The 26,781-nt window shown below is 46.8% G+C and overlaps 1 protein-coding gene across 3 annotated transcripts in view; it reads left to right on the forward strand.

The window, feature by feature from the left end:
• Window positions 1-26,781, forward strand: part of KDM5A (lysine demethylase 5A) — a 749,711-nt gene that overhangs the window by 38,836 nt on the left and 684,094 nt on the right. For 2 of the 3 annotated variants that reach the window (XM_078673709.1, XM_078673708.1), the window contains exon 2: window positions 22,529-22,606. In XM_078673709.1, the coding sequence (XP_078529835.1) occupies window positions 22,529-22,606 (78 nt within the window). Of the gene's footprint in view, window positions 1-205; window positions 324-22,528; window positions 22,607-26,781 lie in introns of all 3 variants that reach the window. The other variant, XM_078673710.1, reaches the window with a different exon arrangement.

Consider the following 26,781-nt stretch of genomic DNA (forward strand, 5'->3'; position numbering starts at 1 on the left):
GAATTGGGTCCCCCCTGGGGGTGTGGCCAGCCAATCTTGCCCTGGGGAATCTGGAGCAGAGTGGGGCCTTGCCTCTCTTAATGGCAAACTTTAGTGAGGATACCTGATCGACAGCACACATACAGCAGCCCTGAATCCCCAGTTGCAAGTAAAGGTTTGTATTCCCAACGTTGTCTCATTGGTCTTTCTTTTTGTTTTGCTACAGTTAATTCTTGGGACCAACCTGTCTCTGAATGATGTTCCCCTTGAAAGTGCCTGTACTTTTGAGTACTTGGGCCTAACCGTGACGGATAATTTGGGCTTGTATCCCCAGATCCATAAGGGTAAGTTGAAGCTTGAACATTATGCAGGCGGTATACTGAGTGGCTTTAAGGGGTCTAGCTTCCGACAAGCATCTCCTGCCATCCTAATCTCCAACCTACAGGCAATAGGCGAGGCTTTGTCTGGGGTAGAATTATGGGGACATAAGGGGACTATCACATTGGAGGTGGGCGAGAACCAATTTCTGCGATCGTTGGTGAATTTTCCAACTGGTACCCCATTCCTGCAATTACGTTGGATCTAGGCCACAGGTCCATCGCTCATAGAGCAGCCTTTAGACCTCTGATATATTGGAGACAGCTTTGGGCCTCAGCAGACATTGTTCTGTATCGGGTGGGTTTGGAGTAGCTACTCGGGCAGCCTGGAGTTTCTAGGATTCTCATTAAGACCTACTTGGTAAAATCGGGATGCGAACATTTGTGGACTAACCCGGGGACCATTTCCGGTGTGTCTAAGGCAGCAGTTAAGGGGATCGACTGGAGTTACATAGATGTAGAATTGAGCAGGAACAGGTGTTTGTGTACCTTGACACTAGCTTTCCAGGAATGCAAAGGTTCTTACCTCATGGAAGAATATATGGATTCCATCAAACTCCCTTTGGCAAAAAACTTGTACATTAAATTTCAATTTGGGACCCTACTGTTACGTCCCTTTACTGCTAAATGGGGGCAGCATGACACTATCCTAGACCTGTCCTGCCCTTACTGCATCCATATCAAGGAATGTATAAATCACATATTGTTCCTTGCTTTCGCTATCTTAATCCCAGGAAGAAGTGGATATTACTTATCTGTCGGAGCATGGGGAGTGGGGATACTCACATAAGATACATCACCCTTGATTGTGTTTGTTCTGTCCTGCTTCTTAATGGGCGTATGGAGAATCACACAGGGCTGTGTAGGGTCCTAAATTCTGTATTGCACTGCCCACCGCTGCTGCTAGCAATGCGACCTAGACAAATGCTCTAGTTGCACCTGTAAATGCAATGGCGCTCCTTCACGAGGTGCTAATTCTTCACTAGAATTCAGAAGTAGAAGTCGTATGGCTGTAGTGAGTTTCATCAAATCCAATGTCCATTGATTAAGCATTGTTAAAAATGGCCTTATGATAGCTTTTACCTTTTTTTTTTATTATATTGGTTTTTACTGTTTTCAAATTTTTTTTATGTCCATTATATTTATGTGAACTTTTATGGCAGCATTTGCTAAATAAAGGAAATTCTTGGGATGTGGGTGAATGGGTACAATTTTACTCTGGGGTTTTAGCTTACTGCGCATTTGGACTCTCTGTTTCTGTGAAGGCATTACCTCTCCAGACAGTTACTCCTCCCTGTCTAAGCTGTGGCCCCAGTCCCTGTTGGCTGGGTTCCCTGTCTGCGGTTGCTGTTGCCACGTTCTCGTCCAACTACCTGATCCCTAATGTGCGGGTGCTGCAGCTGACTGGCCTTATTGCGGGTGAATTTAAGGTATATCTGGGTTTCCCTGGGCCTGGTTCTGTATATGAGGACTTTGTGGTGGCTGGCCCTGGCCCATCAATCTCTGTTTGTGTTATGCTTTTAACTGGCATCTGTCTGCCAGGTGGCCCATCCTGTGGCAATAGTAACATTCCCTGAGGTCTGGTTGATGCCAACCTCCCTGTCCTCTGCTGCCATAGCTAGGTTGAAACCTTCAGGGGTTTTGTGGTAAAGCCTCCATTAAGATTGGTGACATTTACACGCTTGCGGGCAACACAACCCCCTCTAGTTTGGTCTTTTTCAATTTGTGTTGGACCAGTTTAGAAGCGTTTTCCTGGGCTTGGTCCTATTTTTCTCTATCCATCTCTTGCTTCTTTTGGGGGTAATGTAATATATGGGCTTGTATCTCCCCCCATGGCTTGGTGTCTAACCCAACCACGTTGTCCAATCCGGTTTGTATTTCGGTGGGCAGCCCCTTTTTGAGAATACTGTACAAGAATGCATTTGTGGGTCTGTATCAGTCCACGGCTGTCCTATCTCTTCTCCCTCTTCCTATCCAGAAGATTGGTTATTGTCTCTCCTGACTCCATAGTCTCCACCATAAACCCTCCTTCGTCAGGGCGGTCAGGGAACATCTCCCTCAGGGCCGTCCATATTCGGTGCCTGTATGAATTGAATGCGGCCCGTCATGCTCCTGTGTTTGTCAGCTTAATTGCTTAGATGCGTGCTCGGGAGGGCACTGTGTTAGTCTGCTGTCGATAAGACTGCTTAGCAGACTTTTGATATCGCCTATCGCTAGGTTTATTCCCACAGTGTTCTTTTCAAAGCATGAGATCCATTTCCCTGCTCCATTCTGCAATGGCGGTAAGTTTGTCCATAGCCCCTTCTTATTCATTTGAGCTCACGGCATATAGATGGTCCGTAACTTGCCCTTCTGTAGCAGCAGGTACATTTTTACTTTCAGTAACTCTACTAGTTTATCCAGATCATGGCGTTCCCTTCTTTTTAGGCATTCTTGCACGTAGGGGAAGTTCCACTTTGGATCTCTCCCCCATACCGGACGCAGTCTTACGTTATGGCCTTGTCTTCTGCTTCGACGGATCTGTCTTTCGCTCAAGGCCTATCATACTGCTCTTTTCCCTTGGTCGAGTGGGCTGTTAGGTGGCAGAATGGCTGCGCAAAGATCTCTCCTCCCTCTCTGGCCACTATCTCCCTTGGGGTGGGGGCGGTCAGTCTATGTATATTGTGCATTCGGGTGGAACAGCGTACTTCTTCGTTGCTGCTCCCCTCGTGCGCGCATAAAGGCGCCATCCTGTTTTTTAGGTTTTGACTAGCGAGCTGCGCACTGCGCAGCTGCAGGGAAAACCTTATGAGAAGAGTAGAGTGGCTTTGGTCCCCGCCTCTGTTTCCATTGGCTAGCTCCATAAATGGAGGCTAGCCATTGAAACAAACATCTGCTCGTCATCCTGAGAGCAGATTCGGGGGCGTTCCTGCAAATTTTAGGCTTTCCGCCCCTTTCGAAATCGTCATACGGCCGTGGGCGGGGTTTATTTTTTTTTGTCGTCCAGGTTTGTTTTGGCCATTCCGCGGCCGACCGCCGCCGGAAGAAGTCCAGATGAGTGCCCGTTCCCGCCCCCCCTCCCGCTGTCCGTGCCTTTCCCGCCCCCCCTCCCGCTGTCTGTGCCTTTCCTGCCCCCCCTTTATCCCGTTCCCGACCCCCCTCCCGCTTTCTGTGTGCCCGTTCCCGCCCCTGCCCCCCCTCCCGCTCTCCGTGTGCCCGTTCCGCACCACTTGTAAATGCTTGTTTTACAGTAGAGTCAGATGGGATCCGGTCAGGGGTGGATCTAAGGGCGCAGACTCAGGGAGACAAGAGTGTAGCGGATTTAAGAGGGTATTATGGATTGCTGACCCCACCCCCTCCCCCGACAATCAAACACTTCTCAGTGCATTCTATTGGGAGGCGTATGACGCTGTGTGTTTTTAAGTTACACAAGAAGGTTTCCACTTCTTTTTCTAGATTTAGGGCTGATGGGGCAATTTCGTCATGAGGTATCAAATACTTTGAGCAGCGGATGCAAGTCCCGTGACCGGCACCGCTCTTAGCTTTATTCATTCGCCCTACCTGCCTCACTTGGCGTGAGGGGGACCAACTGCGCGCATTCCTCTGTGCCCGTTCCCGACCCCCCCTCCCGCTCTCTGTGTGCCCGTTCCCGCCCCTGCCCCCTCTCCCGCTTTCCGTGTGCCCGTTCCCGCACCACTTGTAAATTCTTGTTTTACAGTAGAGTCAGATGGGATCCGGTCAGGGGTAGATCTAAGGGCGCAGACTCAGGGAGACAAGAGTGTAGCGGATTTAAGAGGGTATTGTGGATTGCTGACCCCACCCCCCGCAATCAAACACTTCTCAGTGCATTCTATTGGGAGGCGTATGACGCTGTGTGTTTTTAAGTTACACAAGAAGGTTTCCACTTCTTTTTCTAGATTTAGGGCTGATGGGGCAATTTCGTCATGAGGTATCAAATTCTTTGAGCAGCGGATGCAAGTCCCGTGACTGGCACCACTCTTAGCTTTATTCATTCGCCCTACCTGCCTCACTTGGCATGAGGGGGACCAACTGCGCGCATTCCTCTGTGCCCCCAGTGACTGTAGTGTGTTCTGCCGGATTGTGTGACATGAGTTGAGACCAAGGCTTAAGTGAGCCGGGTCGCGCAGTTGCTGAGCCCCGACAGTTCTAATAAGCAGGTGTCCAGACGGGTCCCTATCGGGCTCTCTCTTTTTGCCATCACCCTCCCGGTGAGAAAAAGATCCTAACTCTGCAAGCAGTGCCAGCCTTCACTGCCTTTGGGGTAACTTCGAGATATTTTTACAGTTCTTTCACAGTCTCATCATTTCCGAACTGGAGGATTGTCATATTATATTCAACGAAGTCATAGTTGCTTATGCAGCTAACAACCATTGACAAAACCAATAGTTTTGGCTTGCTGTAGGGGTATTGTTACTTGTTGTATTATATATCTGGATGCAATGACAGATGCAGCAAAATGCCAGTTGGGCGTCACACTATGCTAAGCACAGATTTTTTGCTTCTTAGAGTGTTTTAAGCCACGCCTTTAGTGACACTGGCCACGCCCCTTTGAGAACCCCCCTCCCTCCAGTTTTTACATCCCACTTAAAGACCTGGTGGAGACCAGAATCCTTGCAGCAGTGTCACCTACTATCATCCTGCTTCTTAGCCTAGGCTACTGTCTGTGGGTCGCCAGTTCGCAACCAACCCTGATTAAAATTCAAGTTCAACATCTAAAAAGTATCTACACCAGATCCATTTGCAGCAGACAGGTCACTGGATATTGGACTTTATCTATTTCCATCACCTCTTTTCGACTGTACTTCAGTTTAGAAGCAGGGTGACGTCCACCACATTGTTTTGTATGGCAAACTGTTTTTATTCTGCTGTCGACCAGGGACTCTGTGGTTTTTAATGCAAACTAAACAGTATAGATTTAATGGAGGTGTGGGGCGGGGGGCGGATTAAAAGGTGCAAGGCCCTCCGACTTGATTTTGGTTCAGGAGTCTCCTCGTGCGCTCTGCTGGGCTGCTGTGCAGAAAGTCCATATATTTAAAATTAAAATGCAAGTAATTTCTTTGCAAAGTGGTTCCAGTATGAATACTGGTGACTTACATTTTTCGGACGAATTGCCTGCACTTTAAGGTAAATGCTTTGCTATTCATTGTGATTAATTCTTGGAAATGTGTGCATGGACCAGGCATGGTAATGACCTGCCAGTGGTCAGGAGCAGGTGGTGCAGTCAGGGACTGAGGGGAAAGACCAGAGCACAGCAGGCACGTTGCCTCTAGGCAGTTGCAAGGCAATGATAGAACCTCAGGAGAAGAGTCTAAGTCAGCAGTCTTCATGCAAGTTGAAATATTCACCCAGCAGCTGGACTGTGGTTCATTGGGGAGGGGAGGGGGAGATCCTGGATGCCCAAGAAATCTGGGGGTCTCTTGGTCAGTAGAGCTGAGGAGGTGTCGTGGGTAAGTGATGGGCAACTAATGAATTGGGAGCACCAGGAAAATGTGCCTGGTGTTTTCCTGCCCAGGGGGGCACAGGGATGGAGAAGAGTGTTGCACAGAGGCTTTGGCCCGTACGGTAGGGGTTGATTATTTCAATGTGATTTTCCAGTGGTATGGTGTTCGGAATATTGTTGCCGGGGGTGTGGAAGTCATGCGGGTGTTGGCCATGGTTGTGGGGGAAGGTGGGTAGGGTCTGATGGTGTAGAGCCATGCACTACACCAGCAAAGTCTGCGGCACACCAATGGGGTGAGAAACAAGGGTGGGCATAGCTTTGCGGAGCTGCTCATGTGACGTTGGTGCCATAGTGTAAACAGGCGCTGTGTCTAGGGGATGTCACTGCTCTATCTTGGTATGAGGACACATAGTCTACCTGTTTTAGTTCGCTCCATATGTCTGACCCCGTTTTTTCTGTTGGTTATAGGTTTTTGGCCACTTTACCACTACTGATCAGTGCTAATAGTGCATCTGCCCTGTGTGAATTGTGACAATATTTGGTTTACCATGAATAGCATATGGGATTTGTTGTTTTGCCCCAGATTTTTCTGACCCTATTTCTGTTGGCTATAGGTTTTTTCGCCACTTACCTCAATTGATCAGTGCTAATAGGGCATATGTCCTCTGTATGAATTGCGACACTGTTTGGTTTATCAGGAGTAACACGTTTGTAGGAGCAGTCCGACGAGGAATCCCTGTGGCTCTGGGTGTGTGTGTGTGTGTGTGTGTGTGGATTTGTGTGTGTGTGTGTGTGTGTGTGTGTGGCTCTGGGTGTGTGTGTGTGGCTCTGGGTGTGTGTGTGTGTGGCTGGCTCTGGGTGTGTGTGTGTGTGGTAGTAATTGCTGTCTGCTGAGCTCGTCCGTAGGGTACAATAGGTCTCACATTTGCGAGAGATTAAGCTAATGGCAATGTAAATGACAATGCCATTTATTTATCTATTTTCAAAACCAACACATAAATAATAATTTTGTCATTTACAATGCCAATAGCTCAAACTTTTCCAAAGGCAAAACCATTGCATTGTAAATGCTTGTTCTGTCTTGTTTGAGTCAGTACCAGGCTACCATGGTCCATATTTCCCGGTCGGCCCTCTCCTACATTTTGGTGAGGCTTGTGATAGTGGAATTGAACTTTAACAGGTTTGGTGAGTTTTTTGTTGTTGTTGTCATCAGTCTGCTGTCAAGAATAAAAACCAGGTCTTACCTTTGTTTACTTTCACTTACAGAGGTATAGCATCATTTTAATTATTGAGGAATAACCTCCCACTTTCTACCAGAAGTATATTTTCCAATTCAGTGTTTAGAAAAGCCCCCAAAACTTCATTTTGTATATTATTTTATCCATTTCTAATAGTTTTGCAGAATTGTGTTTGGGGTTTGTCTTGTTAGTGTCATTTTTTCCTCCACGCCAAGATGCGTAGGAAGGTGAAAATGTGCTTTTATAATGGTGAATTTCTAGATTGAGGTCTGAAAAGTCTTAATTTTGAGCCTCAATGTACATGTTTATTATGGTGGGCACCTGGATGGAGCTCTTGGATTCAGCAATAGTTCTGGGGAGGATGAGGAGTATTCCATTTTAACTAGCTGAGTTATGTTTTCCTGGTATACCGTCAGCTATTACAATACTGACCATGTAGGACCATGTTCGACTTCAGGACTACAAGTAAGGTGTCTTGGTCAATCACACCAAAGACGGGCGATTGGGTAATTCAGGAAAAGAATGTAGGTTTCTTTCTAGTCCGGTGACCGGAGTGCATCATTCATTGTTTGAACAGCATTGGATTTTGTTTTACACCATCGGTGGACACCATTTTGGTGGTTTTCAAGCAGATGTATTGACTGCTGTGATTTTTAAGTTGTGATGCTACCATAGTTTCCAGTGCTCTGGTAAGAGTTGAAGGATGCGATTGAGCAGTAGTTAATACGTCTCTACAGGTTGTCATTTTATTTTTGAGTGGGGGTTGATATGGCATTTTTTAGGTTTCGCTGGAGGGCGGAGCTCTTAGCTCCGCCTCCAGAGAAATCTCTTGATTTCCAGTAAGGAGAATTGAATACGCCCCCCTGTCCCATTGGCTAGCTCCATAAATGGAGGCTAGCCATTGGAACAGAGATCTGTCCGTCAAGGCCGGACCAGATTCGGGGGCGTTCCCGAGATTTTTTCCCAGGGCGGAGTTACGTTTTTTCCCGTTCCCTCCCCTTTCACTGATGCGCTGTCCATTTCCGCCCCCCCCTCGCTGTCCTGTGCACGTTTCCCGCCGTCCGTGTCCTCTCCCGCCCCCTCCCGCCGTCCGTGTCGTCTCCCGCCCCCTCCCGCCGTCCGTGTCCACTCCCGCCCCCTCCCGCCGTCCGTGTCCACTCCCGCCCCGATTGATGGTTATCTAGAGCCGGTGCCCACCCGGCATTTGCCCGTAAAAATCAGCCCCCGCCTGCCTACCTAAGGAGAAGGGCCGCTGCGCTGCCCGCAGCGACCCGGAAGTGGTTGGCCGGCCGGCCAATCCCAGCGCGGCCGGCCGGAAGTGCCCGCCCCCGCAGCCCGGGGGGAAGAAAGAAGAAGCATGGCGGCCGGTTTGCAGGGCTCTGGTGAACACTGAATATCCGTCCGTCCCATGGCGCCGCCCGACATCCCATCACTTTACATTCACCCATCACGGTCGGTGCAATAAACCCCCGGGGGGGGAGGTCTGTGTGCCCGGCCCCCGGGAAGCGGTGTGTTCTTTCCGGGGTTAGGCCGACCTAGAAGCGATGACCCGTTCTCATGCAATGGGCCCCCCAGCAGCCCGGGGAGCAGGACGCAGACCGAAACCATGCTCCAAATGGGATCCACGTTTCCCAGGTTTGTCAACCTTTTTAAAATGGATGTTTTTTCTTACGTCATGAATGATGACAACATCAGTTATGATGATTTCGTCCGACACAAGGCTTAGAAAGTGAAGAGATCTTTTTCTTACATCTAAGACTCTGGGATGTCTCTGTGTTTCTCGGGCCCGGCCCTAAATAATCCTGGTCCGTGCGCCCTTGCTGCGCTCTGGCGCAGCGCACACCCCCCCAGTTCTCGCTGCGCCGTCCGCCCTCCTATGCACAGGTTCACAGTTTCTCCGCAGTGGAGTGCCCGTTTCAAGTGTCTTGCTTTGGAATAAAAGATGCCGTCTGCCGGGCTTCATGCCCGGCGCCTTGCCATGAATCGATGCGGCACAGGCTGTTTTAGGACAATCGTCCCACCCGGACCACTTGCTTCTGTCGGAGCAGCTGCCTGGCCGGGTTGGTGCCCCTCGTCTGTCGCTGTGGCATGCACGGACCTGCCCAGCGTTGTGCCCCCCACCCCCAGTGAGTGCGGAAGTGCTTGGGCTCCAGGAGTGGTGCTGGGGGCTGGGCTCGCTGGAGGAACCGGTCAGGCTGGTGGGATGATGTGGGCGCCGGCCTGACTGCCGCAGGGGAGGACACGGCGTGCGCAGCAATGCCCAGGGGAGCACGTGTCTCTTCTCGGCGTTTTCTCACCACATATAGGCCTCTGCTGGATCACACCAAACAAGCATTTACAATGCAACGGTTTCGCCTTTGGAAAAGTTAGAGCTATTAGCAATGTAAAAGACAATGCCATTTATTTATCTGTTTTCAAAACCAACACATAAATACAAATTTTGTCATTTACAATGCCAATAGCTCAAACTTTTCCAAAGGCGAAACCTTTGCATTGTAAATGCTTGTTCAAAAGAGTCCATTCATTTGCCTGTGGCTGCTGAGGTGTTCATAATGAATACCTGGTAAGGGGATAGATAGGGAGCAAGTAGTTTAGGTAGACCTGCTAGAATAGTTTCCAACTTGAAGCTGAATGACCTATGGCTTTTGGTGGTCTTTGTTTGGGGTTTAATTTGTGACTAGTATGAAGACTAGCTATTTAATTTCCTTTTCTAGGCTTAAATTGATGGGTGGTTTGCTTGTTGAACTTTAGGGGAATTTTGGCTTTGATTTAGCAGATTTTTTCAACCAAGAAGGTAATGGACTTGCAGCATTTCTTTGGATTGTAAATTTTGTTTTGGTCAGGGGTATGTTAAGCATGTTATGTGTGCGACTGTGCTATTTTTGGGGGTTGAGTCTGTTCCTTATAGAATATGGATGTAGTGTACCTGATATGTATTTTGTAGTTCTTTATATGGTAGCTGCAAAGTGTATAGGAGGAGGATCTAAATTCTGTCCAGCTCCACTTATTCTTGTGAGAACAGTTTTGTATATGTGGCATATGAACAGCACTAACCTAGCACAGAAGCAACCGAACCCTGAATGGGGCAGGAGCCAAAGGTACGATACAATTGTTTACAAGGTAGGCAGCAAGCAAGTACTTCAAGTTCAAGTTCATGCATTTATAAAGCGCACTACTCACCCAGAGGGTCTCAAGGCGCTGGGGGGAGTGGTTTACTGTTTATCGAATAGCCATGTTTTCAGTTCTTTTCTGAAGGAGATGTGATTCTGAGTGAGGCGGAGGTGGGTGGGGAGTGAGTTCCAGGTCTTGGCAGCCAGGAAGGAGAAGGATCTGCCACCCATGGTGGTTTTACAGATGCGCGGGACTGCGGCGAGGGCTTGATTGGATGATCTTAGTTGGCGGGTGGGATAGTAGAAGGACAGTCGGGTGTTGAGGCATTCGGGTCCTAGATTATAAAGGGCCTTGTGTGCGTGGGTAAGAAGGCGGAAAGTAATTCTTTTGTTGACGGGAAGCCAGTGGAGGTTTTTTAAGTGACCGGTGATGTGCTCTTGGCGCGGGATGTCTAAAATGAGTCTCGCTGATGCGTTTTGGATGCGCTGGAGCTTTTTCTGCAATTTTGTTGTAATTCCGGTGTATAGTGTGTTGCCATAGTCCAGTCGACTCGTGACCAGTGCATGGGTGACAGTCTTTCTTGTTTCGAGGGGGATCCAGTGGAAGATCTTTTTGAGAATGCGAAGGACGTTGAAGCAGGAGGACGATACGGCGTTGACTTGTCTGGACATTGAGAGGTAGGAGTCTAGAATGAAGCCAAGGTTACGTGCATGGTCTGTGGGTGTGGGCGCAGATCCCAAAGCGGAAGGCCACCAGGAGTCGTCCCAAGCTGAGGGGAGGATCCTAGGATGAGCACCTCCGTTTTGTCTGAGTTGAGTTTTAAGCGGCTCTGTTTCATCCATTCGGCTACTTCTTTCATACCTTCGTGAAGGTTGTTTTTGGCGGTGTTGGGGTCTTTGGTGAGGGAAAGGATTAGCTGGGTGTCGTCGGCGTAGGAGATGATGTTGAGGTTGTGTTGACGCGCGATGGAGGCGAGGGGACTCATGTAGACGTTGAAGAGGGTGGGACTGAGTGAGGAGCCTTGAGGTACGCCGCAGATGACTTCGGTGGGCTCTGAGTAGAAAGGGGGGAGTCGGACTCTCTGGGTTCTCCCGGCTAGGAACGAGATGATCCAGTCCAAGGCTTTTCCTTGTATGCCGATGTTGTTGAGGCGTTGTATGAGGGTGTTGTGACAGACGGTGTCGAAGGCGGCGGAGAGGTCGAGTAGAATGAGGGCCACTGTTTCACCGTTGTCCAGGAGTGCTCGGATGTCGTCGGTCGCCGCAATGAGGGCGGTTTCGGTGCTGTGTTTGGCTCGAAAGCCGTTCTGTGAGGGATCCAGGGAGTTGTTGGATTCAAGGAAGGCTGCGAGTTGGCTGTTGACGGCTTTCTCGATGACTTTGGCCGGGAAAGGGAGGAGGGAAATGGGTCGGTAGTTTTTCAGATCTGAGGGGTCTGCTGTTGGTTTTTTCAGAAGGGCGCTGAGTTCGGCGTGTTTCCATATTTCTGGAAAGGTGGCGGAGTTGAAGGAGCAGTTGATGACATCGCGGAATTGGGGAGCGATGATGGAGTCGGCTTTGTTGAAGATGTAGTGGGGACAGGGGTCAGAAGGTGAGCCTGAGTGGATTGAGTTCATGAGGCGAATGGTGTCTTCAATGGTGATTGGGTTCCAGGAGTTGAGATAGTTAGTTGGAGGGGTGGGATCTGAAGGGGGTGGGGTGAATTGGTCATTAGGAGTATTCTTGAAGCTGTTGTGGATGTTGGCAATTTTGTTGTAGAAGAAGGAGGATAGCGCATGGCAGAGGTCTTGGGAGTTAGTGATGTCGTTGGATGCTGCTGGAGGGTTGGTGAATTCTTTGACGATATTGAAGAGTTCCTTGCTGTTATGGGAATTGTTGTCGAGACGGTCCTTAAATGCTGATTTCTTGGCGGATCGAATCAGTTGGTGGTGTTTGCGGGTGGCTGTCTTGAGGGAGGCCATGTTGTCTGAGGTAGGTTCTTTTCTCCAATTCTTCTCCAGGGTGCGGCATGTCTTCTTGGATTTTTTAAGGTCATCATTGAACCAGGGAGCTTTTTTGCTGGATGATTGCGACTGGTGTTTTTTCAGGGGTGCTAGTTCGTCCGCACTGTGGGTAATCCATTGCCTGAGGTTGGTGGCCGCTAGGTCTGGGTCCGTTGCTAGGGTGGGAGTGTTTTGGCTGAGTGATGTGAGGAGTTGGTCGGTGGTGATTTTGTTCCATTTTCTTCGGGGAATGGGTTGTGGACGGTTGTGAGTCAGGGTTGTTTTGTAGCTGAAGTGAACACAGCTGTGATCCGTCCAGTGGAGAGCTGTAGTGTGATCGAAGGAGATGTGCTTGCTGGAGGTGAAGATAGGGTCGAGCGTGTGTCCGGCTATGTGAGTGGGGGTGTCCAACAAGTTGTTTGAGTCCGAGATTGGACAGGTTGTCCAGAAGGGTGGGGGTGTTGTTGTCGAGAATGTTGTCAAGGTGGTAGTTGAGGTCTCCTAGGAGAATGTAGTTCTCGGAGGCGAGGGCGTGTGGGCTGACGAAGTCAGTGATGTCGTCGCTGAATTGAGATCGGGTGCCTGGGGGCCTGTAAATGAGGGTTCCTCTAAGTGTGGTCCTGGGGTCGGTGTGGATCTGAAAGTGGAGGTGTTCGGCGGTTGCAAGATTGACGTCAGAGCTGGTTGTAATTTTGATGGTGTTTCTATGGACGATGGCGATGCCTCCTCCAGTTTGATCGGTGCGGTCTTTTCGAATGATCTTGTAAGTGTCCGGTATGGCTATGGCGATGTCAGGGGCAGAAGATGCATTCATCCATGTTTCAGTAAGGAAGGCGATGTCAGGTGACGCAGTGTCGATTAGGTCCCAGAGTTCGGTTGCATGTCTGTGGACCGAGCGGGTGTTGAGCAGGATGCATTTCAAGTCGTTGGGTTCGGAGCTGAGTGTGGAGGAAGTGTGTTTGGTGAGGGTCCTGAAGCAGTTGAACTTACAGGAGAGGCAGGAGAATGGGCCGTGGGTACGTCCTGGGGTAGCTTCGCAGCAAAGTGGGGTGCGTCCGGCGTTGAGGGCGAGGAGAGTAGCGGCATCATAAGTTACTCTGGGGGGTTGGGAGCGGCGTAGAGCAGGGGGACGGGCGCTGGGCGCGGTCCAGGCGCGGACGGGCGCAGACGGGCTTACCTTTGGCGCACCTTCGGCGCGCTTGGGGCGCGGACGCTGCGCGTGGACGCTGCGCGCAGAAGCATCTGTCATAAATGGATAGTGGAGGGGGAGGGGCGAGGTGGGGTCAGCTGGGAGGCGGGGGCGGGGTGGAGAGAGGGGCTGGGGGTCCGAACAACAAAATGGTGGCAGCAGAAAGCGAAGAAAAAAACAACACAAGCAGGGCTTTGCTAATGTACACAATGTAAGCTTTGCAGTCAGCGCTACGAGCAATTTGATTACAGATCACAGTATGCAGAGTGGGCAGCCAGGAGCAGTGAAGCGCTACGATTTTAGCAAGGTTCAATCGCCAATTTAGATCACAAGCAGAGCCAGCGCTATGAGCAATTTAATCACTGATCACAATATGCAGAGTGGGCAGCCAGGAGCAGTGAAGCGCTACGATCTTAGCAGGGTACAGTCACCAATTTAAATCACAAGCAGAGTCAGCGCTACGATACCAATGCCAGGGGAGCGACCGCTTCTGAGCCAGCCAGGACGGTCACCTTCTGTGAGTGAGGGTAATAATGGTCCTTGAAAAGATGAGTCTTAATTATTTTCATGAATTTCAGGTTAGTCAACTGTTCTGATGTGAATACCATTCCAGATCTGTGGATCTTTACCATTTCAATCTAGAAGGCAATTTTTTTTCTTGCTACTCTTCTTGATTCTTGTGATCACTTGGCTTTTTGTGCCGTATATCCTTGCCAAATAAGTCAGGGTATTATTATTTTTTTTTTACCTTAAAGCTGATGCAGCTGGTCTTTAACATGATTTGGTCCTGGAGGGGAGACCAATGTAGATCCTTCAACATTGATGTGATATGGTTGAATTTCCTCAAACCCTAGTGAGACATTCTAGGGTATTTAGGATGCCTTACAAGGGTGACAGAGTGAATCATGGGAGACTGTGAAGAAGGGTATTGCCTTCATCAAGGTGGGGGAACTTGCACGCTTACCCTCTGGTGGATAGGGTGTCTCTCATTCTTTAGCAGGGAGAGCTATTACCATGATGTCTTGTAGTTGGTCAGAGTAGATACCGTCCAGGTTGGGATATGATACTCCTTCTTATCATATTGTGTTCAAGGGTGAAGTATATTGCCATAGGAAGGACTTGGTGTTTAGTGCCAGAGTGTATTTGAATTTAAAGCAGGTTTTGTGCACTAGGGCCAACCTGCTGCCTCTCCTTTCTTTTGCCTCCTCACAAGATAATCCAGCCTGTTGAGAGGTTTGAGAAGCTCGACCGAGCAATGTTTCAGTGCAGATCACGAGGTCTAAAGTATGTTTTAGGATAGGATTGAATAATTCATTGTGTTGTGATGATCAGTTGGGTATCATATATTTCAGTTTTAAGAGTGGTGGACACCAGGAAAATTTGGGTTTGTTTTGTATCAAGTTGATGATCTTTAAAGTTTGTTAATTTTGGTTTTATGTCTGGGATGGCATAAATGTGATACAGAGTGATCTGTGGATTAGGCTGAAAACGCGGAACTGCTTGTTTCACCCGTTCGAGATGCTTTTTTCCTGTTCGCCAACGCTGTTTGCGCGCTCGGGGGGGAAATATCTTGCGAAAACGCATTTTGAAAGCGCGAACAAGCAAATAATTCTGCGAAGCCGCGTATCACGTAATATTTGGCAATTCCGCTTTCTCCGTGGAGCGCGAAATTACCCAAATTCTGCAAAATGCACGCACGGAACGGAATTTACCAGCCAGGCCTACTGAGTTGTATGTTTTTGGTTTGGGTTAGTGAAGACTTTGGAGGGGTTCTCTTACTTTAGATTTGCCCTTTTTAAAAAAAATTATATAGCAATCAGGATACATGTGGACTCTCTTTAAGAGATTGGGTTCACACTGTGTAGGAAGCTGGCTCTGTATATACTATACCAAAGTGAGAGATAGTGTGCACAGAGTCCTGTGGATCCCCAAACGTTTACAGAGGTAAAGTAGATAATACCTTATTCTGTATTTGTGGAAGTGTGGGCAAGCAGTAAGACTTTATCAGAGGGTAGTGTTATGCATTTATTCTACACACTTAGTCAAGAAATGTAACACACAGACCAATTGTTTGTATCGAAAGTATTTCTGTGTTTGTATTTTAATTTTAGAAGCAAGCAGGACTTGGTACAGGTAAGTAAGTAAAATAGTACTTTTCAAGACAGATTGATCAAAACAAGCAAGCTGGATGAAAATGACATGGTTACAGGTTTGTAAAATATTTCAAGACAGTTTTTGTAATTACTTTGTGATTACGTTTCAGATTACACTTTGGAGTACTTTTTAAATTACTTTTTATTCTCAATGCCATATGCCTAGATATCACAGTGGAACATCTCCTAGACAAAGGTTAGCAAAACAGTTTTTCATTAAAACACAATTGCTTAGGTTTCCATACAAACATAACTCAACACTTAAAACATTTTCAGAGGAAAACAGTCAATGCAATCATATGGAGATAAATTAGGTTATCGGTTTGCAGGTAAGCAATCGGTCTTTCAGGTTGATTTTAGGGTTAGAACAATGGTTCTCCCAGGGTCTAGGATGTACTGAAAAAGCACTCTCAGCGGCACTAGGGCGGCCCTATGCAGAGTGCTGAGGCCCAATGTTATCCAGTGGGGGACAGGGGGCCTCCAATTGGTTGCTGCTCACGGATGGATGTGGGAGCAAAGCTTCTAGGGTTAAGCTCAGGGCAAAGGAGGATCCGAGTTAGCATACAAAGTGCACCCACAGCAGCACAGGGGCAGCCGGGTGCATGGTGCTGATTTGGCATTGGGTGCCCTGTTGGTTTCCATGGGAGATCTCCGGTCGGAACAAACACTGCAGGTTCGGGCTGGGAGGCTTTCTGGAGGCGACCCCCAGTTGGAGAGGTAAGTTAGGATGCAGGGGGTTGCTTGGACACAGTTGCTTTGGCCACCCTAGGCCGTGGGTTGTCTGGTGCAAATGTGTCTTGAATCGTCTGGTTTCCTTACCATCTCCGGTCACGGTCGGGGAGGCTGTCGGGATAGAGGCTGCAGGTGTCATCGGGAGGCTTGTGATAGGTCAGGGATCACCAGAGCTCATGTCAGGATAGCGGGTGGGGGGACTTCCTCATGGTTTTGGGCCACTGGACCTTGGGCCATGGGCGTCGGGTGCAGAGAGGTGCGGACTCGTGGTATCAGCTGGAGCCAGAGTCTGGTTCTTGAGCAAGTCCAGGCTTGCGGGAGATAAAGTCTTTGTAGGGAAGACAGGGCAGGTCCTCTGGGTTCTGGGGGGCTGCTGGCTGCAGGACAGGCTGGGATTACGCTGGAGCAGGTCGAGGTCTGGACAAGCCGGTAGTGATGGGGACAAGACAGTTGGTGTCCTCATCTTCTTCCTTCAGACCAGCTCTTCGGTCCTTCTTCTACTTCTTCTTCTTCCTTGTCTGAGGAGGCAAGGTTTGGGGTTGCCCCTAAATACTAAATTTAGGGGCGTTCCTGGTAGGTACAGGTTGGGACCAATGCGTACCCTCCCTATTATGCCACTCTCTGGTGGTAGGGCAGGAATGAGAGTTGTGCCTCACCTCCTCCACCTGAGGGGTGGGGTTGGCCAAGGTAGGCACACCTCTCCTACTATCTAGGTTTTCCTGCCGAATCTCCTTCCCAAAGTGGTGGTTAGAACCGGTGGGGCCAGTTGCTGGGAGCAGCAAATGGCTGGGTCAGCTCACAAACGTGGCAAGCCTTTGAAGCTTCCCCTTCGTGGACCCAGCCCATCTTGGGGGAGGAGGCTTGTCACCTGTGCCCCGGCTTTGCACAGTTTCAGGACCCCGAGAGCAGGATTCTCTCGACCCAGGGGTCCAGAAACATGTCTGGGGTGGCAGCTGGTGAGCAGCCACGACACTATAGTTAGGTTGTTTTTCAGAGGGGATCTCTAAGATGCCCTCCAAGTGCATTTGACATTAATTTCCACTCATTGTGGGTTTAATAGGCTGAGAAGTTTGATACCAAACTTCCCAGAACTCAGTAAAGCCATTATGGTGCTGTGGAGTTCGTAATGGCAATCTCCCAGATCATATACTCTTTATGGCTTTGCTGCTCTTCCAATGCCTAAGAATGGACGTAGACACTGTAGGGGCACAGGGCTCATGCACCTGTACCGTCACCAGGGGTATAGTGCTCCCAGCTAGAGGGGTGTCTTACTTGTACCATAGGCAGTGGTTTGTAGACATGGCACACAAGGATGCATGCCATGTCGACTCTTCCCTTTTCTCTGCACCAAAATATGCAGCCTGCAAAGGTGGGGGGTTAGTGTACAGAGCCTCCAAGGGTGGCATAATAGGTGCTGCAGTCCTTAGAGTCCTTCCCTGGTCACAGTGCCCTTAGTACCTATGGTACCTTTTACAAGGGACTTGCATGTTGCCAGAGAAGTGCCCATTGGGGTTGCAAAGGTGCAGTATTAGGGAAAGAACATAGGCCCTTGGTACCTGGTTAGCAGGAACTCAGGGCACACTTAGTCAAAGAGCATCAACATCAGGCAAAAAGTTCGGTCAAACATGCAAAAAGGAGCCCTTTCCTACACAATGTCAATGTGCGTCCTTCGTTGTTTCAAGGCCAATGTCTATATATTGTTGTATAGTAGCCCTGTTGTCTGTTCTTGAAGGAGAAAGCTTGTTGAGTGGTTGTTAACTTTGGAGCTGGACTGAACTTTGTGTTAGTGGAACTGCCGTTTATGCCACTAGGTCACAGGTTTTCTTGGATGAACTTGATGTTTTGTTAACTTTTGGGTATAGTGTGTGAGTGCTTCCTGATTCCACTGTGGATAGCTGAGTTTCATGGAAGGGTTTGTAGGTGTGTTAGAGCTGTGTGCTAGGAATGTGTTAGTATATTTTGCATCTCATGGAGGGTTTAGTTGCTGGGTGATTTGTGAGGAGTGGATCTAATTTTATTAACATGTACGGTCGTTAGTTAATTGGCTGACCCTTTGGAAAGAGTGATTGTAAGGATTGGCACGGAGGTTGTGCCGTTTACTAAGTGAGTTGCAGTATTTGCAGGTGGACTCAGCAATAACATCTGATGGATGGATATGAATTTTAGTGCCTGGGGCAATGACAGTGAAAGGATATGAATCATGGTGCTCCTAACATCTCATTAGATCTAAGAATAGTGAAATGATGACTTGAATAGAAGATTGTTTAGCAGTACTTTAGCCTTATCACAAGTACATGGTTTTCGCTTGAGTAGCGTATGCTTGACTGCTTTTTGGGAGGGGAAAAGAGGTTTGGTGAAAACTAAACTTGTTTCTGTGGGTTGAAACAATCTTAAAATAATTTTTTTACAGATAACAAGCTCGGAGATCCTTGTCTCTTGGTGCGTCACAATATTCAAGATGATGCTGTGATTTGACTGGTGCATAAATCCATCCTGTATATCCCCAATTTCAACAATTAGTTCTCCCTGATGCTAATAGCAGAAACAATCAATAACGCTCTGTACATGTTGCCCATCTATGAGCGAGAGCGTCTGTTTGCCTTTTGGATGCCTACAGTACAACAACATTGTGTTGCTAGCACAATTTATATCTAGTGAATGCCTTGTAGGGAAGGACACGTCATGTATTTGTACTGCAGCACCATCTAACACCTGTTCCATTGAAGAGGTCTGGTGATCTATCTCATGTCATCTCCTTCTCTCATAATTGTTATCACGTAACCATAACAAAACAAAAACAACTAGTAGAAGACCTTATCAATATTGAAGAACCAGCCACCCTGCTCTTGCCTACCAGGCCAATGTCTAGAAAACTTCACAGCCAAAAATGAAGATAGCAAAACTTCAGAGGACAAGCACTCCTAGGCCACTTTTGAGACCATAAATACATGAAGGGGCTGGAGCTGTGTTAGTCTGACAGTACTGTGACAGCCATTGATATTATTACTGTTTGCCTAATCTGCAGCTGAAAACATATGTTTCAGACTGATGAGCGGTCCATCGTTTCAGGCATGCAACCTTCACTTGGTCCACCAAAAACCATGAGGGACCTAAAGCATCTTTAAGAGTTTTACACACTGCTTGGTCTTCGCATTCTTAGCAGATCTCAAATTATGTTTTCAAAATCATGAGTGCAACTTGTGGCAAAGGTTTAACACCTGTCTGTCCACCGTCGCGCAATCCACAGTGATGCCATGAGTTTCTAATGACCCCGCTTGAACACCAGACGTAGTGCTCCCCGGTTATAAGTAAATACAAACAGAAGCAACATTGGCGATTGTTTGCTTTCTAAATAAAATATGCACAGAATATTGTTTTGCTAAACAATTGTGCAGCCTAAATATTGCATCTCTGCAGAATCTTTTCAAATTAATTTGAGCTTGCCGGCATTTAACAAGAAAGATTACTCATGGAGAATCAGTGTAAACCTTTATGGACAACATGAAAATAAATTGGGGGCCCAATTCTTATGGCATGTCACAAACCTTCACCCACAGGTACATGTCCTTGTACTGGTGCGGATCCATGACTTTCAAGATTTCAGAGTTTACAGAAATAGGCCTGGAGACTATACTCCTAGAAAACCTTTGTGATTTCCATTTTTGTATCCGCAAATATAACACCTATATCTGCTCATGCGAAAATCTCTGGCAGCTTCAGGATGATTTACGATGTGAGCATAGCTGCGGAAGCTCAAGAACCTCACTACTTGTTGACCATCTTGATAAGCCACCCCCCTGTAGTCCAGGTCATTTGCGCTGCTTTAGGTCCACATGGGTCGATGATAGGGTGAGTTGTTTTATAATGTAGTACGTTATAGTAGGTGTCTAATTTAAATATCCAGGGGTATGCTTGTGTCATTCTTAGATGGATTGGGAGAGTCGTTTATTTTGAAGGTGTGTGAACTGCTGAGTTTGAAACAATTTCAATGCTAGATTAAGTCATGGGATCCTGGGTCAAGATTTGGGACTTGTCATCAGCTGGAATGTTTGGTGTATTCTTTGTTGTCTGGGTGAATTGGGTCCATGGAAGTCTACAGTGGCCAAGGAATTTGCGTTATTCACTGTGATGTTGTAAACACTCACTATTGTTACCCTATAGTGGTGTGTTTTTTTCAGTTAGAACCAGCTGCTACACCACTCGAAAGCATGAACCATTTTAAGCACATATTAGCGCATTGAAATGTTGGGAGCTACTTTGAAGACAAAAGAATGGCAGAGGGTCAAGAGTGGTTACTACAGACCTTCAACATTCCAATGATTTTCTCTTTGTTTATGGTTTTTGAATGTCGAACAGTCTACCATCAGTTGGTGAAATATGCTAATAATGTTACACCCCATCATCTTAGTGCTATACTGGCTGTTAAAGGCGCTTTCACTCATTATCGTTCTTCATGTGGGGCTTGTGTCTATAACTTAGGAAGAGGGCCTATATAGTCCAGTATAGCCCTCAATAGCTTGCTATAATTCTCTACTTCAAATTGAATGAAGTGTTTTAATGTCTTCATACTGATCTGTAAATATTATTCTCATTACAGACTGAGAATATGACATCAAGTTACCTGTATGAAAGTGTGGGTTTGGTAATAAGGTGGTATGGTTGCAGATGCATTAAAGGTTACACTCTCATCTACTAGAGTTTATCCTAGTTACTACATGAACACTGTGATCTTGACAACTGTAAATATTTCTTCCCAAAATCACTCTGGGTGACGTAATCTCAGTAATTTCACATAAAGTTTGTTTCACACAATTATGCCAATTACACCAGTGCAATTACAACTTTACCAAGAACTACTTGCAACTTCATTAATGTTCCATACATTTCCAACAGAAATCTAAGCGGCGGGCGAAACTTGAAATCGTGATTGAGGAACCAAATGTTACAGATGAGGTTAAATTGATTTTGTATGCTTTTACTGTGTGCGATGCTGATATATATTCATGTATTACTTGTTTTGTGGTCTTTCAGCAAATTTGTCCGCAAGTATTTTTAGGGTCGCACCTGTGAGTGTATGCGCTAACACATGCTTCTCACTCGTGAGACATTGTTGCTTACCAAAAGAGCTTGGAGCCCTCCCATTGCTTACCATTTGCTTACTGCAGTGTCCCTCTTCTTTGCAGTCTCCTTAATTGGCCAGTGCTGGCTAAATGTCATTTGCAATCACTTCTGTAGAGCATTGGGCCAAGCAAACTAACTTGCTTTCAGTGCCCGTTCGCTGCTCCCGATTTTCTGGTACTATTTCTTCCCCTCCTCCCACTCACTCCGACCACTGCTCTCTCCATAGTGCATTTTTTGAAAGCACAAATAATCAAGACAGGAGCTATTTAATATCCCCTCTTATAATTATATTTGCACTCCTCCCCCTCATGTTAGACTCTACCCCCACTCTACACACTCTACTCCAATCTAGGCTAGTCCCATCTACCCCACAGCACTCCAATCTACCCTAATCTACCCCACTCCAGTCAACCCCGCTCCACCCCACTCTCCTCTACCTCAGTCTACCCCACCTCACTATACCTCAGTTGACTCTATCCCAATCAATCCCACTCCACTCAGCCCTACCCAAATCTACACCGCCTCAATCTACCCCACTCTACCCAGCTCCACCCCACTCCAATCTACCCCATTCGAGTCTACCCCACCCCAAAAGATCTACCACACTATATCCCACGCAATTCTAATCCACTCCATCTCAATCTACTCCACTTAACTATACCCTAATCTACACCATTTCAATATGTCCGCTCCATCCCACTGCATTGTACCCCAATCTACCCCTACTTTAGCCAACTCTACTCTAACCCAATCTACCCCACCCCAATTTACTCCCCTCCACCCTACCCAGCCTGCTCCACGCCACTCCAGTCTACCCCAATCTGCTTCACTCAACTCTATTCCAATCTACACCACTCCACTCCAGTTTACACCACTCCACCCCAGTCTACCCCCTCCAACCCACTTTACCAATCAACCCCACTCCTATCTACCTCCTTCCAGTACAATCTACCCAACTGTACCCCCATTTACCACACTCTAACGTAACCAATCTGACCTAGTCTACACTACCCCAACCCAACACACCGCACTAACTTTATAGCCATGCTGGACAGCAGCTACATTGGTGTACCACATGGCTAAAACACATTGCGAAAGCCAGTAGCTATCATATAGGCAAACCTTATTTGCTTTTCCAATGCTTGTTTGCCTTTGGCTTTGTTTTGGCTTTGTTTGCTGATGCTCTTTCTCTCCTCTCTTTTTGCAGGACTGGCAGCCTCCATTTGCATGTGACGTAAAAAGCTTTGGTTTTACCCCACGTGTTCAACGTCTAAATGAATTAGAGGTGAGAAAGTAATGATTTTTATTGAAAAGCAAAGTCTAAAAATACCCAGAAATATCCTCCTGTTTAAATAGGTTGTTTTTCACGCAATGTTAATGTTGGCTAGGGAAACGTAATCTTATTCAGAGTATGGGTTTGTTGAGGCCCCACTATGTCGCTTTTTAACCTATGATTGATATTTTCATGATTTTACTGGATTTTATCGAGTAAGCTCAGATCGGGCCTGTGTAGTACTGCAGCGTCCACTCTCTTTCCTGCTTATGCAGGTTGACGAGGCAGCAGGTGAAAAAGTATTTAACTCTGGGAAGGGTTCCATGTTTCTGTCTGTGTCTCTCAACAGTCTGTATGGTGGGTGGAGGGGAAGAGAGAGGAGATATAAATATATATATATAAAAATTTTTTTGCTAGCACTCGCAAATGAAGGCAATTCCAGGCTTTGTTGCAGGTACAGCTCAAATATATTCGCATGCCAGCAACTCTCTACGAAGGCATTGTTCACGAGAAAAACAAACCACCAAGGCTGAACTTTTTTCTACTTTTAAACACAATTACATCATTTCCTGCAGCCTTAAGCTAGGCATTCTGGATAATGTAGTTCATTAATTAAACGCCATTAGTGAAATTGTACAATAAGTGGTTTATAAAACACACATATATTTCTAATACGCAGGGTTGAATATACCTTATTCACAAAAGGCATTGCTTATGTTGCACATTCATTTTGGACGTTTGCTATATTTAAAGTCCAAATATTATTAAACAGACCGATTTAATTTATGTCTTACCACATTTCAACTTTTTTTCTCAACTTTAATAAAATGAATCGCCCTCCAGTGAGCTGATATAATTTAATCATCAATCATGCCCTCTAGTGGGCACACAAATTGTGGTGTAATCATTTCTCACCAAATTAATTTTTGATTGGAAAATCTCCAGCTGCTGTGATGTAACCCTCTTTATGCATCACCATCAATTATAATGTGTCCCTCATGTGTGAGTCATTGACCATTTCAAACTAGTGAACCCTAAAAATTATTAAAATAATATTTGGGCAAGCTGATATTGTACAGGTAATCTCACTTCACATCTATGGCAGGGAGTTTAGCAATATTTACGAGTGATAATGAAGTTCCTTGTCCTGATTTGATCCATTGGGGGTAAGAGTTCGAAATTTCAAGATGTGTCTTGATTCCTTCTGCCTCAAGATTTTTTCTCTGTCTCCCCCTCTCGGATGCCTTTCCACCTCTTCCACTGCGTAGAATTTCAGATACTTCCAGTTGCCTCCATGTTCTTTCTCCATATGTTTAGCAACCGCATTGCTTCTATCCGTATTGATTTTGGCTCTTACATGTTCAAGGATACGTTTTTTTAACTCTTATATAGTGCTGCCCACATATTTAAGGGAGCATGGGTATTTAATGATATAAATCACAAATTGACTTTTGCAATTGATCAGTTGTTGAATTTTCCAAACCCTTTTTTGTTGGCCAATAAGATTTCTTTGGTATTTTTGGCAATTGCAAAGAATTTACAGTCAGTACATTTGAAAAAGCCTTTGGATTTCAACCATGACTCCTGCTTCTTTTTTTGCTGAAAATGACTGTGGACCACCCGATCCTTGAGATTTTTTGCCCGTCGGAATGTTATACTTGGGTGGTCTCCTACTATTTCGGAGACTGTTGGATCTAGATGTAGTATGTTCCAATTCTTGCGCAATATTTTCATGATTTGGTGATTTTCCGTGGACTATGTGGTCATTAGACAGATTTTTTGATCATTGACTTCATTTCTGCATTGAGATTTTCTCTCCTTTAGTAGTTCAATTCTGGGTAATACAGTAGTTCTTTCCAAGGAGGAAGTGACAATTTTTGGATGATATCTCAGTTTTTAGGTCTTGCCTGAGCCAGCGCATGCGCTGCCCTGCAAGACATTTATTAAGTGGGTTTTTTAAGGTGCTACCACACGCTTTTGCTGGCCTTTTGCGCTTGCGGTTACGCACGCGTGCACTCACGCAGCCGCCAGCTTTCAGCGCCTGAGGCACCATCTGGAGCGCGATCACTTTCACTTCTTTCACTTTTAACTTGAGGCGCACGCTATCTAATTTCCGCTACAGACTCCCCTCCTTTCCCTCACTTTCACTTCTGCTGCGCGCGCCCCACTCGCATGCTTGTTTTTTAACTTGAGGCGCGCACGCTATCTCATTTCCGCTCCATCTTTTGCGAGGTCCTCCGAGCCTTGCCGCTTAATGGAGTTTCTGGGCGTGAAGGCTTCTGTGGGCTCTGATTGGCTTGACTCTGTCCACATAAGAATCCCCCATTTTATTGTTGTGACAACTGCTACATGTTAAAAGTAAGGGTGAAATAGGAATAAAAAAGTGATTTCTCTTGCTGCTCTTAACGTTTAAACTTTACACTATCGACTTGTTGAAGAGGGAAGAATTTTTGGCTCTTTAAACAACGGGGCAATTTAATTTCTAATAATACATATCAGATGCGTTACGGAAAATGCCCCCCTCCCCCATCCCCCGCAGAATATGATGAGAGGCTTACGTCTGGTCAGGTTCGCACAGATATTTATTTGTGTTGAGATGAATAACCGCCACCCACCTCCCAGAGTTGGGGGAGTCTCCCGGCACTGCAGGGGGAAATGCGTGACACCCCTGATACACCAGTGCTGCATTATTACGCGACCAGTGGCATACCTGTGTGTTGTTCCGGGGTCCTTTGAATTTTAACTTCTGCAGAGCAGCATTTTGGTATCCTTCGATCCCAAGGAGGCCACATTCAACAGCCAACGAGAGAAAAAACAATACAGACAAAAGCAACAAATGACACCCTAGTCTGGTGCTCCTAGCGACAGCCACCTGAAAACTACCAGCCTCAAATGTTGATGCGAAAACCGAGATTAAAATCAGCAGTCTTCTTGCACATAATACCATGAAAAGATGCGTACGGAACTTGCCACGTCCCCTGGCCTCACTGGGTTATAGTTTGTCTTCCTGCCACATGGCTTTCTGGGCGATTTTGCCCCTCTCCTGTTGAACTCTGTAATCTAGTCACGCTTCATATTCTTTTGAGGCAACCAAGGTACTCATGGGCAAACAATGCCAGGTGATTCATCCGTGGCAGGTAAGCTACACCCACGCTCCTGCACCCCATTTCCTGACAGTGTTCACGGGAAACCCGTTCTTCATCTTAACCGGGAGCGCATGTTTACTTGAGTGACTATATATATATATATATATATATATATATATATATATATATATATATATATTTTCATATTCATGACCGGGTCGCCCCGGTCGAAACGCGTGATGCTGCTGGAGTAAAAATGGAATAAAGCACTTCATTTTTAAAAATCTGCATTGAGTGGTTCGTGCCTGCTTTGTTGTCGTGGATTTCGACATCGGGATTCTTCATTGGATATATATATATATATATATATCAAACAACGCCCCTCCGATGCAGAGAAGCAAGAGGCCACAAGGGGGAATCTTAATGGAAGCCTTTTATTGGACACTGGGCATGATACACGATGTATTTTGGCGACCATTCGCCTCGTCAGATGCCTCCATAAACGCAGCACCAGTCCATCTCCACCTTTGAATCTCCTCCCGGTCTCCTATTGGTTGGAGAACACCGCCCCACAGCTGTTGGCTTACACGGCTACTGTAGTCCGTTGGTCTTGACTACAGTACCCAGAATACACCATTATGGGAAGGCGATGCGTGGGGGAAACAACGTGATTGTCAATGTCCACGGGGAAAGGTGAGTATTGTTCTAATGGCTGGCCCCGTTTAGAGATGGTGTCCTTTGACTTCCTCGAGTCCCCACTGACGTTCCAGCCCCTCTTGCAGCAACCAGGTGGGCCGTGAGTCGAGATGCAATAATTCCCGGCCCCACGTATAGTGACGAGCTGCTCCTGGCAGCAGCCCATCCCTTCACTGGATATATATATTCTAATCCAATCCTGGTGGTGGCGAACAGACAGGCACTGACTCCGTGAAATGATGGCACAAAGGTATTTTAATCCAACAACAGCTTAGACGCGTTTCGGTGCCGTACCGTCTTGGTCACTACGTCTGGTACACACGAGAAATTTACTTTATATGCACCTAGCTTCACATGGTTGTCACAGCAACCTTACCAACATAATCATAGACATAGACATTACCT

The sequence above is a fragment of the Lissotriton helveticus genome, chromosome 1_1 (genome assembly GCF_964261635.1).
Source record: "Lissotriton helveticus chromosome 1_1, aLisHel1.1, whole genome shotgun sequence".
In the NCBI taxonomy this organism is placed as follows: Eukaryota; Metazoa; Chordata; class Amphibia; order Caudata; family Salamandridae; genus Lissotriton; species Lissotriton helveticus.